We start from the raw sequence: 20,768 nt of genomic DNA, 5'->3' as shown, positions 1-20,768 counted from the left end.
CCTACCCTTGGAACAACTTCATCCTAGTCATCGTACCAACATCACACATTGCCATCTCGCATCTTCAGACCTTCCCACGACCACGTCGGAAAACACTCTGTGGATAGCATCATCACCAGCAACTCTGACCAGCAAACTTGTGTCGTCATTGATTCAACTCAACATTCACTTGCTCTCTGTATCTTTCACGTCAATATACACCAAGATGCTTTCCGAGAAACCCACGAAGCAAATCACCATTGAGGAGCTGGAGAAGCGATTCTCCAAGCTTTCGCTGAAAGTTGAGCACGCCCAAGCAGAGGTCAAGGTAAGACACCATACTGTCCAAGCAGATGCAAAGCATCGACGGTTTCATCTTGGTCGTTCAAGCGAGTCATCTGCTAACAACTAGAAGGCCTCCAATGGCTACCAACAGGAACCTCCAATGGAGATGCCGAAGCTCAAGCGAAAAGCCACCAAGAAGGAAATAATTGAGCAGATCGACCAGCTGGTAGGCCTTTGCAAGCGATTCCAGGAGGGAATGAATGTAAGTTACTACCTGACACATTGACGGAAGCCCATTAGCTGACCTTTATGAAGCGCAAGATCGAGAGGTTGGAGGCAGCGGAGACGCAGTCCAAGCTTGGTGGCCTGCTCGACGTCGTTCTCAAGTGCCTCTAGATGGAGCCATCAAACCTACGATGAGCACGACAAACACACCCAGCGCGATGGCTGCCTTGGTTCAGGCATACTGGTTATGATTTTGGATGAGGGGATATTGGGTGGAAGAAAACTGCGTGGATTATGAGAAGGGCTCCTACTCTAGAGGAGCCTGGGATGGACACTGGAATTGGATCATGTACAGTTTTCATGCATTGACAACCACAATCAATACGAATTGTGTGTTCATTGAATCTTTCCCCGTAACCCTAAGCATTCATTGTTTTCGTGTTTTGCATTGAATTGTTCTTACTGGATTTATCGCAGCACTTGGAACAATCACGACGTGATGGTTCCGTAACTAATATTGAATCTTTTCTTGTCTCGCATTTTCTCGCCTTGCTTTCCATTCACACACCATCTATTTAACATCGTTCATCTCAAACCCAACTGCACAGGATCGTTTCGTCCAGTTTACCCAATCTCTGTTTCGCCTCTTCAACACCACACATCACAACACCACAACATGGCTCGCGAGAGAAACTCCCAGACCGCCTCGAAGGAGGAGCTCGAGGCACAATTTGCCAAGCTCACGCTGGGCGCTCGGAAGACGAGCAAGCATTTCAAGGTAAGTACAAGCCAGCTCACCGGCATAGGCAGGCCAATCCAGTCCAGTGGTTCCGAGCGGTGAGCTAACTGAAACAAGCCGGTAAAGAAGACCAGCCTCAGCCGAGGAGTCACAGAAGAGCGACTCATTTACTACCTCGGCAACGCCCAGGCCGTAGTGCAGCTGACCGAGCAGAGGCTACCAGAGGTAAGACATCGCCACGCAAGAACGTTGACGTAGATGTACAATCAGCTAATGAGCCCTGTGAAGATTGTCATTGAAGGGGACAGCAACACCATCCTCTGGGAGTCCGATATCGAGGCAATGCTGGAGCATGCTTTGGACAACCTTTACTAGAGAGCTGACGACCATGATGGTCTTGAGAGAAGGATCTGTTGCTGGTACAATGGATACGGGGAAATGAGATAATTCATAATCAATTGGAGTCAGAGGGCAGGCTTGTGCTCTACAGATATTCTGCCCTCTCGCTCAAGGACATGATTCATATCACTGTTGCTACTAATTGGCACATATGCCTGTCCCATCAACTTATTTCGTCGCAAACGTCTTCCAATCAACGGCCTGCTCCCAGGCATACGCCACCCTGTAGATCGTAGCCTCGTCGTAGAATTTGGACACGATCTGCATCCCCACGGGCAGCTCCGGATGGGGCGCTACCAGCGAAGGGAGCAAGCCCACCGGAAGCGATAGGGCGGGCATACCCGTCTTCAAGGTGCAAGCATGTCAGCGGAATGGCCCTTCTTCGTTTGGCAATCGCCAAAGGCGGTTAAGTAACTTGGGGAACCACTTACGATATTGAAAGCCGATGTATTCAGCGAGGCGCCAGCAGAGTTCTGCATCAGCTCTTTGGTGCTCGCATCTTTGGCCGGCAGCTCGGGCGGCAGGAACGGCATGGTCGGGGTAATGAGGACGTCGTACTGGTCCAGGGCCTTGTAGTACTCGTGCTTGAGCTTCCGTGTCAGGTTCGTGGCCTTGCCCAGCAACAGTCCCGGCTTCTCTAGGTGGTCCCAGCCCCACCGGCCGTTGACCATCCAGTTCTTGTACGCGCACCACATCTTGTCGTACTTGGCCTGGTCGATCGGTAGTACCTTCTCGCTCAGGTCGTTCATACAGTGACCCCGGCGACCGCCACCTTCGCCCACGAGGCTCTTGTAGACCGACAACCTGCTGGAAACGGCCCAGATGTCCGGCGCGTTAGTGTGCATCGGTACTCTGACCTCTTCCACCACACACCCGAGCGTCTCTAGCATATTCGCTGCCTTGACGACGAGCTCGCTGACCCGCGGATCGTGCAGTGGTTGGTTCAGAGATTCCTTGATGATGCCGATCCTCAGCCCCTGGACTCCTTGTTGCGCCAGAGCGGGGTAGTCAGGCACCGAGCCCGGAAAGGGGCAGCCAGCCTGTTGCCGGTCGTCTATCTCATCGGCGCCCGCGACAGCCTGGAGTAAAAGGGCGTTGTCGAGCACAGTTCTCGTCATCGGGCCGGTGTGGTCCAGTGTCGGCTCGAGCGAGGCGATGCCCGTGTAGGGGACCAGCCCGAAAGTGGGCTTCATCCCGACCAGGCCATTCGCAGATGACGGGATACGGATGCTACCGCCCTGGTCTCCTCCAATGCCACCCCAACACTCCCCTTTAGCGATCAGGTACCCGTTTCCCGAAGACGAGCCTCCGGCTGAGAAGCCCTCGGCCCAGGCGTTGCTGATGGGCCCCGTCGCGGCGGAGCAGGAGACGGCCCATGCCGACAGGTTCTCGCACGCCGCCTTCCCCTTGATGATACCGCCCGCCTCCAGTATGCGCGTGGCGACCGTCGCGTCCATGTTGGGCGTCCAGTCCTGGAAGATGTCGGTCCCTAGTAGGCAGGGGACGCCTTTCAGCGCGATGTTGTCTTTCAGAATCAGTGTCTTGCCCGCGAGCAATCCTGTGCCTTTCGTCGTGGGCGACGTATCTCGAACATCGCATCTCCAGGCCCAGGCGTTTCCGGCGTGGTCCTGGCCCTCGGGGCGGTGGACGTCTTTGCGGGGAAATCGCGTCTCGTCCACTTCCGGCACGTAGTCGTCCATCTGGTCGACCTTGTCCCATACTTCCCAGATGCCCGTGAGTAGGTTTGTCAAATCGGGGACATCTTCGGGGTTGGGCTTCAGCTTGAGAGACTCGAGCGACTGTATCACATCCTTTTCGGAGATTGGGTTCCTCTCGGACGTAACTTCGGGGGCCAGGGTCGACGACATGATGTAATAGGAGCCGCCTATGTCAAAACTTTGGTCAAAGGCTGTAAACACGTTTGCAAGTAATAAGCGATGAATTCAACAAGTGACGAAACCTAGCTTGCGATATCTACTCAATCTTGTCCCATAATCTCGGCCTATGTATCATCGGACCCTTGCTTCCGCATCCGATGGGGCTTCGGCAACCGGTCATTGTGGAGCCCCTTATCTTCTTATGCAATCGGCCGGGCCCGATGGGACATCACTACACCGTCGCGCCAAGCGTTGCTTATCACCAAATGGATAGATACCCTTTCACTGACCAGGAGTGTGGGCGACTATTCCCGCGTCTCTACTGTCTTGTTCCCGACGTTATACAGGTAGCAGCGTAGAACTGGTATGGTTACCTGCCGATCCATCATTCTCCAAGTCACGGCTGTAGTGCCTATCTACAAGCTTGGCTAAGCCTTCTAATAAGCACTGCTGGTCGCCTGGGGAGCGGTCTTCTCGTACAGAAAATGGAGCATACACTGCTGACCTTCTTACTTGTACAATCTCTCCTGTGATCAAGCCAGTGCACGGCAATGGGCGTTCTTCACGAAGCCCGAGTTTTCCTCGTGGGCGAAAGGCCTGCTACGAAGGCCGAGAGAAGTTTGCTGTTCAAGATAGACAGACACATTCATCCTATCTTTCCTCTGCTTGGCCCAGTTCATGAACTACCTCGACCGCCAAAATCTGGCAAACGCGTATGTGTCGGGTATGAAGGGGGAGATCGGCTTCACCGGGATCCAGTACAATGTCACAGTGACCATTTTTCTGGGTGTATATCCCTTATGCCGATCAGGAAAGGAGAGGACACAGGAAAAAGGAATGCTAACTTCCGATTGCAGTTGGATACATTGTCGGTGGAATACCCCAGTCCTTGCTTGTGGCCTCCAGCAAGATCTTTCTCTTGTTCTGGTTCCCGTTCTGTTGCTTTTGCTGGGGGGTGTTGACACTGAGAGTAGGTTGTAAGTATCTGTTTTGTTTCATATCGTATTGTGTGTCTGGTGCTGATTCGAAATATCGCCTAGTCTGTCATCATGTCTGGCAGATCCAAGCCTTGCGTTTTTGCATGGCCATATTCGAAGCTGTATCATTTGCCGGCGGCCACTACGTCATCGGCTCATGGTATAAGCCCTCGGAGCTGGCGAAGCGGGCCTGTCTCCTCACCGCGGCTCAGAACGCTGGGGGGATGCTTGCCGGTATCATGCAGGGCGCCATATACACGACGCTGAACGGTAGCCTGGGGATATCTGGATGGAGAGTATCTGGCACAAGCCTAAGAAGAAGCATTGTTTTCCCACATGAAGCTAGCGTACTGACAGTGGCTTATGATCATCAACTCCCTGATGAGTAAGTCTCCTGCGTATCAGTGGATAAGTATTTATCATAATAGCAGCTAATTGTGTACTCAGCATACCCCATCTGGATCTGGGGCTTCTTGACCTTCCCTGGCGCACCCGCTCAATGCAATCGCTGGTATCTCTCCGAAGAAGAAAAGAAGCTGGCCATAAGTCGCTTGCCTCCACACAAGCCAACTCCGCTCGATAGGGGGTGTTCAGGAAGGTGGGGAGAGACTGGCGCTTCTGGACCTTCGTGCTCCAGTTCTCGTTCAACACCAGCATGGAGTGGTCTGGATTGTACGGTACGTTTTGTTCTCTGATATGCACTTTAGTCCTCTCATCAAGTCTATACCTACTTATAGTTTTTTGCCTCTAGTTCCGATATCCCTGTGGACGAAATGGACCGGTCGCTACACCATCCCCGAGATAAACTACCACTCCCTGGGCATCACCGCCGTCACCATCGCCTCCACCTGCCTCTTCGCGCTCTGGACCGACTACACCCGCTCGCGCTGGTGGATGAACGTCGTCATGGCCGTCTGTTCGGGCGTGCCCTGCGTCATGCTGCTGGTGCCGTCGCTGCCCGTCGCGGCCAAGTACGCCGCCTGGTACCTGGCGGGCATGGGCTTCATCGGGCAGGCCGTCAACTTCGCCTGGGCCAACGCGGTCTGCCGCGACGACGACCAGCTCCGGTCCGTGACGCTGTACGCCATGGTCTACGGGTCCAACGTCACCATCGCCTGGTTCAACCTCGTCTTCTTCCCCGTCACCGACGCGGCCGATTTCATAAAGGGGTATGCGGCGGCGCTGGCCACGTGCGTGCTGTCACCGCCCATCGCGGTTTGGTTACATAGGCGCTGTCGGCGATGAGAGCGGGACCTGGCCGAGGTGGTGGCACGAGATGCGGCCGGCGGCAGCGAAGGTGATATACGCGATTATGGCACACGTCTGGAAGGGATTGAGGTTCAAAACGCCGCTGGGGGTGAAATGGGCATCGGAAAATCCCCAAAGTAATCATTTTGCTACACGATTGCTTGCTACTGCATATTAATCTACATATCTTGGGCTTTCCTGTCAATAAAGCATCAATGTGACGCTCCAGTGCGACTCAACACATCCAGCCTACGTACCGTCAGATCCTGTCCCTTTCGAGGAACAATGGGGCCCCGAGAACGGCCTTCTCCTTTGTTTCGCCAGACGTTCCACTTCACAGCAGTACGTAGAGACGGGCGTTGGCCGTCAAATAACAAAGAGCTTGCTGCTACTTGGCGTTGGAGTCTTTGTTCTCCGTACCCCATCAACTCCGAATGATTGAACGAGAAAGCAGAAACGCAGGACACGATGAATCGATGAGGTAAACAGACTATTACACGCCATGCTTTGCGATGTCTAGCGGGCTCAGCAGCATCCTCGACGCCCCCTTGCGGCCCAACAACCTCCCAGGGCGCCCGCCCGTCACCCCAACGAACCAACGGGTCACGCCGCCTAACCGGTTCGCCACCCCCGACGATAGAGGTGACGCCGACGATGCAACCCCCGCCGACCAGGTCCCTCTCCCGGAACCCCCGTTCAATGCGTTGCGCGCGGTGCGGCGCTACTTCCTCAGGGGCGGCCAGTACGCGTACGAAGGCCTGGCCGGCGCGGGAGCCTTTGGCAGCGTGTACAGGCTCCGGAAGGTCGGCGGCGGCGGCGGGCAACAGGGATCTCCGGAGGAGGAGGGCGCGGGGCGGCGCGTGGCGGCGAAGCTGATCCGGCGGTTTCCGGACCCGATGTACGCCAGCTCTCCCCCTTTGGAAGAGGTGGAGGCCCTCGAGGTTAGTCTTCGTTGTCATGTTCCGGAGCAAAGGGAAATGGAAAAAGAAGAGGGAGGAAGGAATACTGATGCGGTTCCGTGTAGAGCTTCGCGGCGGCTGCTCATGCCGTGCAGATGATCGCTTCCCAGACGTTCGGCGGGGCCGACATGTGCGGCTTGCGGCAGTGGGTTTTACTAGAATACTTGGAGGGCGGCACGTTTCGCGATTTCGAACAGCGAGTGAAGAAAAGGGGGAATGCTTTGCCGAATCGTATGCTTTGGTCTGTATTCAGGTGCTGTAAGTCCGGATATCCTGTTCTTTTTTCCGTCACTTTCGTGCTGTCTCAACGGGTCGAGATTTCGTGGTAGTATCGCGTCTGACTAGATATATGCATTACAGTAATGAGGATCGCTATGGCCATGGCAAATTCTAGCGAAATGAAGGATGGACCGGTGCGTCTGGAAACGGCACCGGACGACGTACCTCACCCCCAAACGGTTCTCTACAACACCGACATGCACACGAACAACTGTGAGTTCCACTCTGGCCGCAAAGGGGGTATCAGCAGGAAGAGTACTAATGAGGATACGGACTAGTGATGTTTGGAAGCTACGATTACGACGAAAACGGAACAGAACATAAACTATCGCCCATCCTCAAGATGATTGATCTTGGTTCCGTAGAACGAGTAGACACGTCAGAGTAAGGTCTTCGCAGGAAGAGAATGCCTTAACGCTGAAGCTGTAACTGACGAGGCCTCGATTTCACAGAGACAGCGAATGGAACCGAATAAGCGAGAACCTGGTAAGCCTCGCTGGCAATGTAAGCGGAACGCCCAACTATCGCTTAGCATCAAATGCCCAGCTATGATTGTTATGTTTTCATTAACACTTTGCGCATGCTTACAACAGCGATTCAACGGCCTCCTTGAGTCGGTCCAGTCATATGGAACGCGGCAGCCGGACCCAGGGTTGGGATACTTGGCACGGATATGCGCGAGGAGAGCGGAGAGGACGTTTCACGACCGGGGCTGGTCGCTCAAGGACTTGGACGAGCGGATCCAGCGCGGATTCGAGCAGGGTCCTGCCTACTATGCGAGCAAAATGGGGATCGACGATGGGTCGGAAGACGACGATGCCGTCGTGGCGGTGGTCCGGGAGCTTTTCTTGGACGCCGAGACTAGTCCGGGGACGTCTTCGGGCGGGGATACCGATTTGGATGCTCTGCCTGATCCCTTACCGTATCCGAATGATTCCGACATGTCCCTATAGAGGGTTTATAGATATTTAAAGGGTCTATACATATCAGATATGCACATGGTGTGAGTATTATAGATACCAACAGGAGACACGATATTTGCTTCGGCAGGTGATCTACTGAATATGCCGCTCGCTTAAAGGGGTAAATTCAAAGACCCGTACCGGGGTGCTCTCGCCTAATTGCAGATCTCAGGAGATCTACACTGTCACAATCAACTCCTTCTTACCCCAACGCACGTCCTTGGTTGCTCCTATCAAACAGGAGCATATTGATTAGATCAATTCGCCGATTCGTCATGCGGACCTCTCATATTCGAGTGTATATATGAACGTCCTCCCAACAACCTTTAGTGGCGAGTCGCTCCAGTCTAGGAAACTTCAACTTCTACAGATATTCAGCAGGGTCTGCTGGCGCTAACACGCCCACCACTGACGGTGCACAATATAGCTGTCTTCCGCGTCACTACTTGGCGCATGTCGGATTGGGAAGGTAATATGCACTCTTAGATATCGCGGCAGATATGCCGTCCCAACCGGCCTCCAGGTGCACCCATAAAGAGGAAGCCGAATGTCTGCAAGAACAAACAATGTTAGTTTAGGGGACCTCTCTTCTCGACATCGAGTGCACCAAGACGCTCAAGCAACCTTCAGTTCCAATTGCAGACGACCTCAAGATGATGAACCTTTGCAAGGTATTCCCTCTGGTACTTGCCGCATCCAGCGGCGCCGTGAATGCAGCTTTCACTCCAAAGGCGTAGGTATACTTCCCATCATCTAGGCATTGAAGATTCAATCTCTAACACAATACGACTGCGGTCGGTAGGTCGCGCAATGGCTACTACCCTCTCGATGCCGTCGACGAGCTAGAAGCGGCGACCATGCCCAAGGTCGAAGCATGGATGGCGACCAAGAAGACGGCATCGAACTGCACACTGGAAAACGCAGTAGTCAGACAGGAGTGGTAAGTCGCAACCCACATAACCTACATGTTAAGGGGGAAGTCGGACCTGACCATACCGAACAACTACAGGAGCGATCTCACGGTTCCCCAGCGTGAGGAGTACATCAAAGCCGTGCTCTGCCTCCAGAAGCTGCCGCCAAGGGCGCCAAAGGACAAGTTCCCCGGCGCGCTGAGTCGATACGACGACTTCGTCGCATTCCACATGACCGAGGCCATGATGCTACATGACCCGGTACGTCAGCCCATGCTAGCCATCCGGGGATGACGTTGACCTGACTGACGCGGATGGATAATAGTACCACCTGTTCGCAAGCCACAAGTACTTCATCTGGGCATACGAAACCGCTCTTCGCGACGAGTGCGGCTACACCGGCTACCAGCCTGTAAGCCTTGCCTTGCACCATCCTTCTCGCTGCTTATTACTGTTGCTAATAGGTGCTGCTTCGTGTTGCTTAGTACATGAACTACGACCGCTACGCCCAAGACCCCGTCAACTCCCCCATGTTCAACGGCAACGCCTCCAGCATGGGCGGCCAGGGCTTGCCGTCCGACTACCCCGGCGTCGCGCAGCCCTACAAGAGGCCTTACGACTGGATCCGGCCCGGTGGCGGCGGAGGCTGCGTGACCGAGGGGCCCTTCAAGGAGTAAGTATATGCTGCTACCCCCTTCAGCTCGCGTCTCAAACCAGCTGGGCGCTAACTGGCTGAACTTCTACCATCACAGCATGGTCGTCAGCCTCGGCCCCAAGGGCCACGTCCTGACCGACGTGCCCAAGAACCCGCAGTCGGACGGCCTCGGGTCCAACCCGCGCTGCCTCCGGCGCGACGTCAACCGCAACTCGGCCCTGGGCGCGACGGCTAACTACACGTACTCGACCATCATGGACAACAAGGACGTCGACGCCTTCTACAACCGCTACCTCGGCATGCCGCCGCTGGTCAACGACACGCATCCTTGGGGTGTAAGTAACGACATCCGTCCTCTTCTGACTTCAACTTGGCTTGAGATGAGCGACTAGATGCTAACTTATGTTGGAATAGCTCCACAACGCAGGACATTACATGTTCGGTGGCGACCCCGGTGGTGTAAGTACCCTTTCTCCGTCCCTATTCTCCACCGCCCCCTTCCTCCCCAACCTCCCGTCTCGGACCCAAGTTGCGTTATCATCTATCTACGTTCTTACTGACCCACGTACGCCCTGCAGGACTTCTTCGCATCCCCAGGCGATCCCGCCTTCTATTTCCACCACGGCATGCTGGACCGCGTCTGGTGGATCTGGCAGATGCAGGACCCGGAGAACCGCATCGACGCGATCCCGACGGGTGGCATGGCCATGCCGCCGCACCAGCTGCGCGACGAGATCGCGGCCCGCGGCCCGTACAAGCGCGCCGAGGACCCCAAGGACGTCATCGTCGACCTCGGCTGGATCGCGCCGGCGATCCCGCTGCTGGAGCTGACGGACCAGCTGGGCGGGAACAAGGGGCAGTTCTGCTATATCTATGTCTGATCGGGGCGCAGGGTTGCTGAATCAGCACAGTCGGGTAGGCGGCCGCGGTTGGGAGTGTCTGTTAGATACACTGTTCACGATCTGGAGATGGCTTTACAGTACTACAAGTAGCGAGGTAGGTCTGCGTATCGTTGATTTTAGTTAGCTACTGTATAGTTGGTGATGGAATAGTTGGTCAATAGCAATGCTGTGTCTATTATCTCTCCCTATGGATTCCTTGCTCTACATCCCATCAGGCTTCGTGGATTGCTTCCTAATCGAGGATGCCGCAGCTTCCTTTTTCTTTTCGCTTTCTTTTTTTGTCAACTCTTTGTTTCTTTCATCTTCTTTTGTCTCTTTCTCATGAAGTGCCTAAACGAGTTGGTGACTAGACACTGCTCACTTTCGTCGGTTATCACCCCATCTCTCATAATTACCCTCCTTATCGGCGGCGTTTGCGCGTGAAAAGCTCTCCCAGGGCTCAGGGTCCTTTACGACGGTTTCGTACATCCTGTATCCCTGAAATGTGACCGTTGTGTAGAGGAACGGAAGGAGTACGACGCCGTTGAATCTCGTATAGGTGTCGTCGGTGAAGTCAAGGTGCCCCTTTCCGGGAGTTGGCCAGATCTGTCCTTCATGAAGCTCACAGTCACGAAGGCGCAGGTAAACACGACGGGCATGCTTCGGTTCTTTCCGCTCTTTCTTCGCAGATCTACTTCGCGTAGCGCTTGCAGGGGCAGCCTTTCGCTTGCTGCCTGAAACGGCAGTGTCTTTGGTCACCTCAACTTCTTCCTCATCCGTCTCCTCATCCGTTCCCTCCGACTCGTCCGTGTCGATCGAGCTGTCCTCCTTATCACTGGCGCCATCGATATACGTGTCCATGTCCTGCTCGTTCAAGCTAAGCATCGTGCCCTCAAAAAAAGTCATTTCCAGCCTGCCCAATGTTATAGAGGGCCCTGTTGTAGACGGATCTGGACCATCAGCGACATCCAGGGTGAAGATTTCCTGAGAGGACCACACCTTCTCAAGCGCTTCGCATCTGACCTTGTAGTGTCCTTTGCATGCTTGTAGTTGTGCAGGCTGCCTGCTCTTAGGGATGACGTTGGTATTATCGGGGTCTGCTGCCCAATACGCATGAGTGTTGTAAGTTTGCATCCACTGACGCCAGTCCTCCACCTTAGCGTCCTCTAGCTCGTCGCGAGACTTCGCGTCAACTTCATATGCCAAGGCCCGGACAGCATCGCGGTCCCATCCAATACACAAGGCTTTCCAGTCACCCTCGCCCCCGCTGGCTGTCTCCAGGCCTGGAACGTGTTGCGCCTTCTCATATAGCTTACAACTGAGTTCGCATTCAGTATACAGAGCTAGTGGCTCGATGGTTTTTGCGGGGTCCGGTTCGCCCTGGTCGTTCATGAAGTAGTGTGCCAAAAACTTGTCGAGGTCTTCGCTGGCTTGCGTTTCCGGATCCGATTTCAGCCATCGTTGGTGGGCTTCCTCTTTCACCTTGGCGAAGGCGTCATCCAGATCCTTCCGCCAGGCTTTCATCTCGTCCGCGTACTTTTCATCGGCTCGCATGCTATGCCTGCAAGCAAAAGAAGATATCAAGAAAAGGAATGCTTAATGACTACGATTTAGCCTCGAAAAAAAAACGAAGGTAAATAACTGAGCATCGGAGGTTGAGCATGAGAACCTCGCAAAGTGAAGGAGTGGGCGTTGATTGAATGCAGTGACCTACGGCAAAATTCAAGTAGGTTGATACTTACTTACCTTCAAGCAATGTTCTGGCATAAGTCCGCACTTTCACGCTCTATTCACATTAACATGAATGGCGCTGTTTGCCTTCGATGTCGCTCATTGCTTTTTCGATCAGTGACCCAAACATGCCCAATTAGTACTATAGCTTATTAGTACTATAGGTTACTACCTACTTCCGATTACGATTACAATACATAATGCAATTCACTTCTCCAGCCACACCGTTCTGTTTACCTTCAGGATGATGCCTTGATAGGTAGCTTTGACTGTTGTCCCCACGATTCTGATACCATGAATTCATTCCTTCCACTTCATCAAGGGTTGATCGTCCACATCCTCCCGTCACTCCTGACTCCGAAGTCCGCTCGTGATCCCCGCCGCCAGCTGGCTCGCCGCGATGGCGGAGAAGATATTCGACGCAAAGTTGGCAACGTTAGACGCCGTTTGTTTCTGGAACGAAAGCAGGACCGGTGCCAAGACCGTCGCCACCACGCTGGCGACGACGCACCCGTAGAAGACGGAGTAGTGAACCCGGATGAGAACGTCGCGGGGGCGCTGCTGATTGCGAGACGAAGCCGAAGAAAAAGTCGAGGTCGAGCCCGTGCGCTTCTTCTTCTGCTGCTGCTTGCGCTGCAGCCGCTGCTCGCGCAGCACCGGCACGACGGCGCAGTAGTTGACCAGGAGCTGCAGCAGAGCCTGCCAGAGCAGCCCGAGCAAAGCGAGGTACTGCTCCTTCGTCTCCTGCTCCTTCGGCTCCTGCCCGGCGTTCTCTGCCAGCTGACGGCCCAGGATGACGGCTGTTGTCGTGACGAGGATCACTACGGTGCACCACAGGACGGCTTCGTCGAGGAGGAGGTCGAGAACCTGGTGATCCTCGCCGTCCGAGGAAGATTTGATCCATCTGTTCCAGAAGCGCAGATCAACGGCCATGTTTCTTGTGGTTCTTTGGCAAACTTGAGTACGACGGAGTTATGATATGGTCTTTTGCTGTAGGCCGCAGGACAGGATTGCAAAGGGTTGAGAACCCCAATCGAAGCGTCTTAATTGAGAGAGTATGCAAATCGCTTCGGGCCGGAAAGAGCAATCTTTATCCAGGAACAGAAGAAAACGATTCCTCAAACGAACAAGGAGCCTTGTGAAATATGAGCATAGCAGCTTACCATTCGGCATTCGGCAACTCCTCACTGCTTTCTGTTTCATGGTAGATCTTCGGGGCCGACGCAGGCAGGCTCACCGAGAAGGCGATCTCACACAAGACTCACCAAAAGGGGAAGGCAGGTATCACCAACTCCAGAAACCCGCTCACTTTTGGGGGTGGCGGTGCTTGCCTATGCCAGTCCTAGGTAGCACATTCTCGCTGAACGTCGTACAAATTGGGGCAGGGCCTCAGGGGGAACCCAACCTCGCACAACATGACATGTCTTAATAATGCAGGACCAAGCGAGAGGGACGCGAATCATTAAACCATCTCAAGATATTTTTGATCAGCTTAGGTGTCGCAGGAGGATGGAGACAGGGGGTCGCCCCTTGACGCGCCTAGCGCGCTACGCAAGACATTTTATTTGTGTATTTATTAGCACGGTAACACCTTTTTCTTTTGTCCTTTCTTTCTTTTCTTTTAAACAGTATTTTAGTACTTAATATACTATCCGAACGCTCTCTATCGTGCGATAGTTATAAGCCCGGCGCTTTTTATTAAATAAGCTTATTATTATTATTACACCGCTTATTTTATTAAACCTTGCGTATTAAAAAGCGATTCTAAATCTGTATTTTCTTATACCTTTCTATTTTTTTATTATTTCCACGACGCCTACTATGTTTAAACCCTTTATTAAACTGGCTAATATTAGGCTCGAAACTAAGAGAGACTAGTTAAATTAGTATAACTCGCTTAAAATAAGTGCTCTCGAGCGTAGCATTTAAATGCATTTTAATCCTAATACATTTAACGACGCTTATCTTTATAATAAGCTTAAGCTGCGTATAATCGACGAGATTAAATAAGGTTTAACCGAAAACTTTTAATTAGTAAGCGAAACTAATTTAATAAACCTTATAATAGGCGTATATACGGCGGTAAAAAACTCGAAGCCGATATATAATACGTTTACCGACGATATTATTAAACGTGTTAAACTTAAATAAAGCGAATAGAGTATAAAAATATACCGCTATATAATATAAAAAAATACTTTTATTACTATTAACGAGTGAATTAAGTTTATAATTCCGAAGGCGCACGTTAACGTAGTTTATAGTAATATTTACGAGTTAAATTAATTGTTTACGCTTTAAAATATTATCCGCTAATTTAAATAATATTTTAAACCCTTCGCGAGTTTATATATTATTTTCGTTAAAAACTAATATAATAAACTTTTAGAGTAAATTAAACTAGGGGGAGAGGATCTTTAGTTTTAATTAGCATAATAAAGTAAAGCTTATGCGAACGCGGTTTCCGAGAAAATCCTCGAAGTATAAGGATACTTAATAACCCGTATATAGTTTAAAACGGTTAATAAGCGACTAATATTAAGATAAAATTAACGCCGATTAAAAGAACTCGATTATACGGAGTAAAAAAACGTACGTTAACGAGCTTAATTATATTAAGTTCGTTATTAAAAGAATAAGTGGAATAAAACGGGCCGAAAAGGGGAAAATATTCGTTTTATACTTCGCTTAATAATAAGCGGGAAGAGTACGGATTAATTAATAATTATAAGTCGTAAAGCTTATTAAACTATAATTACCTTTATAAACCCCGTTCCGATGCTCGGCTACGCTATCGCTAGCTATTAGCGAACTATTATTTTTTAAAGTATACTTTTTACTAGAAAGATTAAAGGTAAACCTTTTAACCGGTTAATTTACTTAAATTAAAAGGCGTACGCGGAAATTAAGTATTAATTAAACTTCGATACTAAATAAGCCTTACTATATTAATAACTTACTAAGTTTAGCTAAATTAATTTAAGTAGTTTCGTATAAAAAGAAATATTATACGCGATTATTTATTATACGCTCTTTAGCATTAAAAAGGATTTTAATATATCGGTCTATTAAAATTAAGGACTATATAATTTTTTATAGTCGACCTTAATCGATAATTATAGCTCCTACCACATTATTAATAACGAGGACCTACTAGTGCTAAGGTCTCTAATACTAATCTCGGCTAATAAATTTATAAAAGTAAGTATAATTACGTTTCCGATTAAAGGGTACGGGGTAAAAATTATAAAGGATATTTTTACGGCGCGAGGCGAGCTAATCGATTTTAAGCTTAATAAGGTAATATTAATTAAGAGTTTTTATATTAATATTATTTCCGAACCGCTTTTAAGAAACGTTAATATTTAATATTATAAAAAGGATTACACGCTACGAATAGGATCGCTAAAAAACAGTGTCGTAATACGAAGGCTTATAAAAAGGGGTAACCTAGTTTTTATTAAATATAAACCTTTATTTACCTTTTATACTAATCTTTTATTAATAAGTACAGCCGGTATAATAAGCATTTACGTAACGATAAAACGCTCTATAACGGATAAAAAGCCCGCAAAAAAGGTTTATATAAAAATAGATTTAAAAGAAAAATAGTATGCGAGAGTAAGATATTTAAGTTTAAAGGCTCTCATAAAGCTCGTATACGTAGTTAAAAGTGTTTCGATTAAGGGTTTAATATAATTAAAATACGAAATATATATAATGTCGCTTATAAAACGCGTTATTTCGCGAAGACTTATTAAGAGAACATTTAAACCTTTTTACCGTATACTTTAAGACTTTTTCGAGTACTTTTTAAGGTACGAGCTTTTAAAGTATATATTATTATTAAAAAATAACTATAGTAATAAGGTATAAATGTACCCTACGAAATTTCGCTTATATACGAAGCTATTTAAGGTAATAAAAAGATTTAAGCGATATGTTTAGTGTAAATATAATTTCTTTATATACTATTTTAAATATAATAGAAAAACTAAACTATTAGGAATCTAAAGAAACACTTAATATAATCTTTAGTGCGAGGAGGAAGGCATTATTATAGAATAAAGGCCCGCAAATATTAAAAAGCCGATAAGTGGTTAAAAGCGATGTAAGGGTTCACAGCGTAGTCTAGGTATCGAATCTATCGTCAGGTAGGTGTTCAGGACAAAGCTTACGCTTGTCCTCCTTCAATTAAGAGGGGCAGCTATCGGCACTATATAGGCCCCAAAGGGGGCCTGTAAGCCCCTCGATTCCAGGCCTAATTAGGCACTGTGACAATTATTCTCCTCCCCGCGAAGTGGCGGTCCTCCGCAACTCCATAGTGGTCTAATTTTAGATATATGAGAACAGTGAGGTGCGCTGTCGCTGAAATGCCCCACGTTAGGAACCCCGCGATTAGCTCCCATAGATCAATTGAGGTGACCTGCTCGTGTTTGTTTTGGTCCTTTGCGCACATCACAACTTCTCGCGGAATGCCTTGTTTTCGCAGTTGTTTCCTCAAGGTCTCGCAGCCTGCTTGATCGCGTTTCTCTCGACTCTGAATTATCGTTGGTTCCCCTTCCCTACAACGACAACAACATCATCATGCCTCCTGCTCGTCGCCGCGCCGCGGCTGTTCGCGCTGCCAAGAAACAGGTCCGACTCCTTCGCAAGAAGTACCCGAATGTGGTGGTAATGGGCTACGAGAACGCCTGCTACCCTTGCATCAGTGCCTGGGCGTACGGGTACAAGCCTGATTTCGGCGAGAAGCCAGATTTCAATTGCGCCCAGTGCTCGCCCAACTCGTCTCGTTGTGGTGCTGAGAAGGATGGCGCTGTCCCTGCCTTTGGTTGCTGCGGCAACAAGAAAACTTGCAGCGAGGTAGGCTGCGCCCTTTTGCCGAGCCCCTTCAGGGCTCTTTCCGTAGTGCTTCGCTGACGTTTTGATATAGCCTCCCGCCATGCTTGCCGCTGACCATGTCTTCTTTGGCAAGGTCTTCGAGTTTACCTGCTCGTTCTTCTGGTCCGTGGATGACGACGATGAGTACGACATTCCGCTGGAGGGTCGCAAGATGGCAGGAAGCGCCCTCCTGTCTTTGGCCACTTCCTTCTGTCGTTTCGTGGAGAGCCATCGCTCGGAGTTCGGCATCGCAGGAACCAAGAAGAACAACAAGGTTCGTGCGGGTTTCCTCGGCTTTACTAACGGTATTCGCTAACGTTTTCCCAACTGCGTAGGCCGACCTCTCCGCCTACCAGGACAAGGTCCTTGCCCGTGAGGCCAACCTCAAGATGGGTTTTGCCCGCCTTGCTGGTAATGCCGTATGTAGTTCCTCTTCTTTGTGCTCTCTGGGTTTGCGTACTGTTTCTGGGCCCTTTCGCTAACCTTTTCGTAGAGCTTGAGAGAGCGCCGCAACTACGAGCGAGCCACCATGGTTCGCGGCCGCCGGGGTGACCACGGCTGGTCGGCTTAGAACGTCGCCAGTCGCCAGGTTGGAACTGCCCTTGGTTTGGCCGGGGTTCGTTACCTCGAGGATGGCGAGTGGGAGGATCTTCGGGCCCGTCTCGGCCGGTGTTTGGCGCCTTATGGCATGGGACTCTATGTCCGTGTCGAGCAGGTGAACGCCGGTCGTCCCGGCAACACTCCTTCGCCCCCCGGCTCTCCTTCGCCTGCGCCCGGTCCCCTTCGGGACGCCATGGGCCGCTTGCTGGCTCAGTTTGGTGATGACGGCATGCTCATCGAGCAGTTTGACGACCTCGGCAATGTCCTTCCCCAGTACGATGAGGATGGCAACCTTGTTGACCAGTTTGATGACGACGGAAACCTGCTGCAGTTTCCTTGAGTGGTGGCGGTTTTCCCGGTTGTTTCTTTGATGTTTTCTGTGGTTTTCTGATCGTTTTCTGGCCTGTTTCAGGCTAATTTGGCCCTGCTCGTGGCTGAAAAGGTGTAAGCGCAGACGTGATTGCCGTCTGAGTATGTGGGTTCAAGTCCCACCGAGCACATAGGGGTGAGGCCGGTTTTCGGTTTCTTTTTTTGTTGTTTTTCTTGAGATTTTCTGCAGGGTTTCGCCGCCCTGTCTGCCGCGTTTGATGAATAGACAACATTGACTTTATGATTTCCTGGGTCTTCCCCTTTTCCTCTTCCCCTGTGACTCTTCCGGGTGTTTCTTCTCGAACTGTTGGACGCTCCTTGGGGCGTTGGCCAGATTTTCCGCTGGTTCCCACTGGTTGTATTCTGCAGGCCATCCTTTCCACTTGACGAGGTAGTATGTTTGATTGTCGTGTATCATTTTTCCTCTCACTTCCTCGATTTCCCATTCTTCGTCGTCTTCCAGCTCCGGCATGGGCAAGGGGTCCGTAGTAGTTGCTCGCCACGGCTCCAAGAGCTGTATAGGGAAGACGTTGTGAAGCTTGGCATAACTCTCTGGTAACGCTATCCGATACGCCAACGAACCGATGCGTTCCAGAATCCTGAACGGCCCTATGAACTTCGGGGCCAATTTCCGGTTCTGGATTTTGAGGTTCTTCGTCGACAGGCCCACCATTTGGCCCACCTTGAACGTCATGGGTTGGTGACGGTTGTTGTAGTTCTTCGCCTGCGTTTCGGTAGCCTTTCGCCAGCGTTCTTTCATACCGTCCCGTAGCCCTTGAAGTTTTGAAAGTCTGTCTCCTACTGCCGGTACCCCTCCTTTCTGAGAGTTGTCCTCAACGAATATACGGAAGTCTGGTTGGTATCCATATGTTGCCTCGAATGGAGAAATGCCAATTGTTGCATTGACTGCAGAGTTGATGGCAAAGAAGGCTGTGTGGAGGAGGTTTGGCCAAAGCTCCGGCTGTTCTGTGGTATAACACCGCAGGTAGGTCTCTAGCGTCTGGTTCATTCGTTCCGTTTGCCCATCGGTTTGGGGGTGAAACGCCGTCGAATACCTCAGTTTGACCTGGCTGTGGTAACATAGTTCTGACCAGAACTTGCTGGTGAATATAGAGCCTCTGTCGGACACGATCCCTTTTGGGGCTCCGAACCAGCATTCGATTTTTGCGTGGAACAGGTTTGCTAGTTCTGCAGCGTTAATATTCGTAGATACAGGGAAGAAGAAAGATAACTTAGAATATCTGTCCACGATCACCAGTATAGAATCTACTGGTTCACGGCCTGAAAAGGTTTCCGGAAGTCCGGTGATGAAGTCCATGGCCCATTCTTCACCTGGGCGGGATGGTTGTGGTAACGGTACCAGTTCGCCATAGGGTCGGTGGCGTTTCGCCTTGGATCCTAGGCACACCGCGCAGTGATTGACATGTTCCTTTACATCTTGTTTTAAGGTGGGCCAATAGAACTTCCTTCCTAATAGGCCGGTGGTTCTGCCTATACCGAAATGGCCACTGTGAGGGTCATCATGGTATATCTCTAGCAGTTGGGACCTCAGCGATGCTTGGTCGGGAATGTACAGGTTTCCCTTGTACAGGAGTGTTCCCGTTTCGGAGGTGGTCCATACTCCTTTCGGGGGTCTTCTTTTGCGAGATCCTTTCGTATCTCTTGGGCAAACTCGTCCGTTTGCTGCGCTCCCGCAATAAGGGATTGGAGGTCTTTAGATGCCTCTTCTGCGTAGATCTCTTCTAACGCAGTTATTTCTCTAGCCTTTCGGCGAGTAACCCATTGGGCTAATATCGACCGTTCCAATATCGGTCTCATCCCGTACACTGCTTGTGCTAGCACACGGGGTTTGCCTTCTGGAGGTGTTGCTGCAACAGCTAACTTCCTCTGCAGTGTGGGCAACAACATCAGATTATCTCCCTTATCGGAGGCATAATCTGGGCGTCTCGATGGCCCATCGGCGGGGTTTCTCTTTCCCGGCTGATGGCCTATGACAAAGTCAAACGGGGCGAGGTACATACACCATCGCGCCTGCCGGCCGTTCAATCGGTCGGTTTTCATGAAACTTTGCAGGTTCCGGTGATCAGTGAGAACCTCGATAGGGTGCTTTGCCCCTTCAAGGTAATGTCTCCAGTGCTTGAACGATGATACAATTGCAAGCATCTCCTGATCAGGCGTACTGTAGTTCAGTTCTGCCCCGGAAAACTTCTTCGAATAGAAGGCGATAGGGTGCCAATAACCCTTCGAACCCTTCTGGGATAGAGTTCCGCTCATAGCAAACTGAGAGGCGTCTGTTTCCAATCGTATTTGCTTCTCGGGGTCGAAATGCAACAGGAGTGGTGCTTCCTGGAACGCCTGTTTCAACTGCACGAACGCGTGCCTTGAAGGGGCGTCCAGAACCAATCGCCCTGGTTTCTGTCCAGTTTCGCTGCCCTTTAGTAGTCGTGTTAAAGGGGCAGCGATACGGGAATACCCTTCTATGAAGCGCCGATAAAAATTACAAAACCCCAAGAATACTTGAATGTCATGAACGGACTCTGGCTCCGGCCACTCTCGTATCGTGTCTATTCGGGCTGTATCCATGGATATACCTTTCGTAGAAATGTAATATCCTAGGAAGTCCAATCCTTCTTGGAAGAATAGACACTTAGAGGTTTTAGCGTATAGGTCCGCTTGCAAGAGCCTTTCCACCACCATTCGGAGGTGTTTCACGTGTGTTTCCTCATCCGGCGAATATATCAATATATCGTCAAGGTAAACCACACACACTGTGTCCACTAGATTTCCCAAAACTTTGGTAATATAGTGTTG

General features: G+C 50.6%; 8 protein-coding genes across 8 annotated transcripts; 5 read left to right on the top strand and 3 right to left on the bottom strand.

The window, feature by feature from the left end:
• Positions 1–205: 205 nt before the first annotated feature.
• On the top strand, positions 206–660 carry PG986_014573 (uncharacterized protein; the record flags this gene model as incomplete). Its single annotated transcript, XM_066850795.1, has 3 exons — positions 206–307; positions 395–526; positions 580–660. The coding sequence occupies 3 exons, from the start codon at positions 206–208 to the stop codon at positions 658–660; spliced, it is 315 nt and encodes a 104-aa protein (XP_066693033.1).
• Positions 661–1,165: 505 nt separating this feature from the next.
• PG986_014572 (uncharacterized protein) lies at positions 1,166–1,603 on the top strand (the record flags this gene model as incomplete). Its single annotated transcript, XM_066850794.1, has 3 exons — positions 1,166–1,267; positions 1,355–1,453; positions 1,499–1,603. 3 exons carry the CDS (start codon positions 1,166–1,168, stop codon positions 1,601–1,603), a joined length of 306 nt encoding a protein of 101 aa, XP_066693032.1.
• Positions 1,604–1,795: 192 nt separating this feature from the next.
• On the bottom strand, positions 1,796–3,495 carry PG986_014571 (amidase signature enzyme; the record flags this gene model as incomplete). Its single annotated transcript, XM_066850793.1, has 2 exons — positions 1,796–1,972; positions 2,059–3,495. The coding sequence occupies 2 exons, from the start codon at positions 3,493–3,495 to the stop codon at positions 1,796–1,798; spliced, it is 1,614 nt and encodes a 537-aa protein (XP_066693031.1).
• A 560-nt stretch (positions 3,496–4,055) lies between these two features.
• PG986_014570 (uncharacterized protein) lies at positions 4,056–7,920 on the top strand (the record flags this gene model as incomplete). The annotated part of the gene is made up of 12 exons (XM_066850792.1): positions 4,056–4,217; positions 4,411–4,474; positions 4,545–4,777; positions 4,839–4,866; positions 4,929–5,153; positions 5,233–5,671; positions 6,250–6,670; positions 6,754–6,946; positions 7,049–7,180; positions 7,246–7,351; positions 7,420–7,453; positions 7,561–7,920. 12 exons carry the CDS (start codon positions 4,056–4,058, stop codon positions 7,918–7,920), a joined length of 2,397 nt encoding a protein of 798 aa, XP_066693030.1.
• A 662-nt stretch (positions 7,921–8,582) lies between these two features.
• Positions 8,583–10,376, top strand: PG986_014569 (Di-copper centre-containing protein; the record flags this gene model as incomplete). Its single annotated transcript, XM_066850791.1, has 8 exons — positions 8,583–8,662; positions 8,732–8,869; positions 8,939–9,101; positions 9,166–9,252; positions 9,326–9,513; positions 9,593–9,830; positions 9,910–9,954; positions 10,074–10,376. The coding sequence occupies 8 exons, from the start codon at positions 8,583–8,585 to the stop codon at positions 10,374–10,376; spliced, it is 1,242 nt and encodes a 413-aa protein (XP_066693029.1).
• Positions 10,377–10,754: 378 nt separating this feature from the next.
• Positions 10,755–11,930, bottom strand: PG986_014568 (uncharacterized protein; the record flags this gene model as incomplete). Its single annotated transcript, XM_066850790.1, has 1 exon — positions 10,755–11,930. One exon carries the CDS (start codon positions 11,928–11,930, stop codon positions 10,755–10,757), a length of 1,176 nt encoding a protein of 391 aa, XP_066693028.1.
• A 522-nt stretch (positions 11,931–12,452) lies between these two features.
• Positions 12,453–13,040, bottom strand: PG986_014567 (uncharacterized protein; the record flags this gene model as incomplete). The annotated part of the gene is made up of 1 exon (XM_066850789.1): positions 12,453–13,040. One exon carries the CDS (start codon positions 13,038–13,040, stop codon positions 12,453–12,455), a length of 588 nt encoding a protein of 195 aa, XP_066693027.1.
• Positions 13,041–16,694: 3,654 nt separating this feature from the next.
• On the top strand, positions 16,695–17,928 carry PG986_014566 (uncharacterized protein; the record flags this gene model as incomplete). Its single annotated transcript, XM_066850788.1, has 4 exons — positions 16,695–16,970; positions 17,041–17,262; positions 17,324–17,407; positions 17,560–17,928. 4 exons carry the CDS (start codon positions 16,695–16,697, stop codon positions 17,926–17,928), a joined length of 951 nt encoding a protein of 316 aa, XP_066693026.1.
• Positions 17,929–20,768: the final 2,840 nt, after the last annotated feature.

This window comes from Apiospora aurea, assembly GCF_038362705.1.
Source record: "Apiospora aurea strain CBS 24483 chromosome Unknown utg000010l_segment0_segment0, whole genome shotgun sequence".
In the NCBI taxonomy this organism is placed as follows: domain Eukaryota; kingdom Fungi; phylum Ascomycota; class Sordariomycetes; order Amphisphaeriales; family Apiosporaceae; genus Apiospora; species Apiospora aurea.
This window is presented reverse-complemented; position numbering and strand designations above follow the sequence as displayed.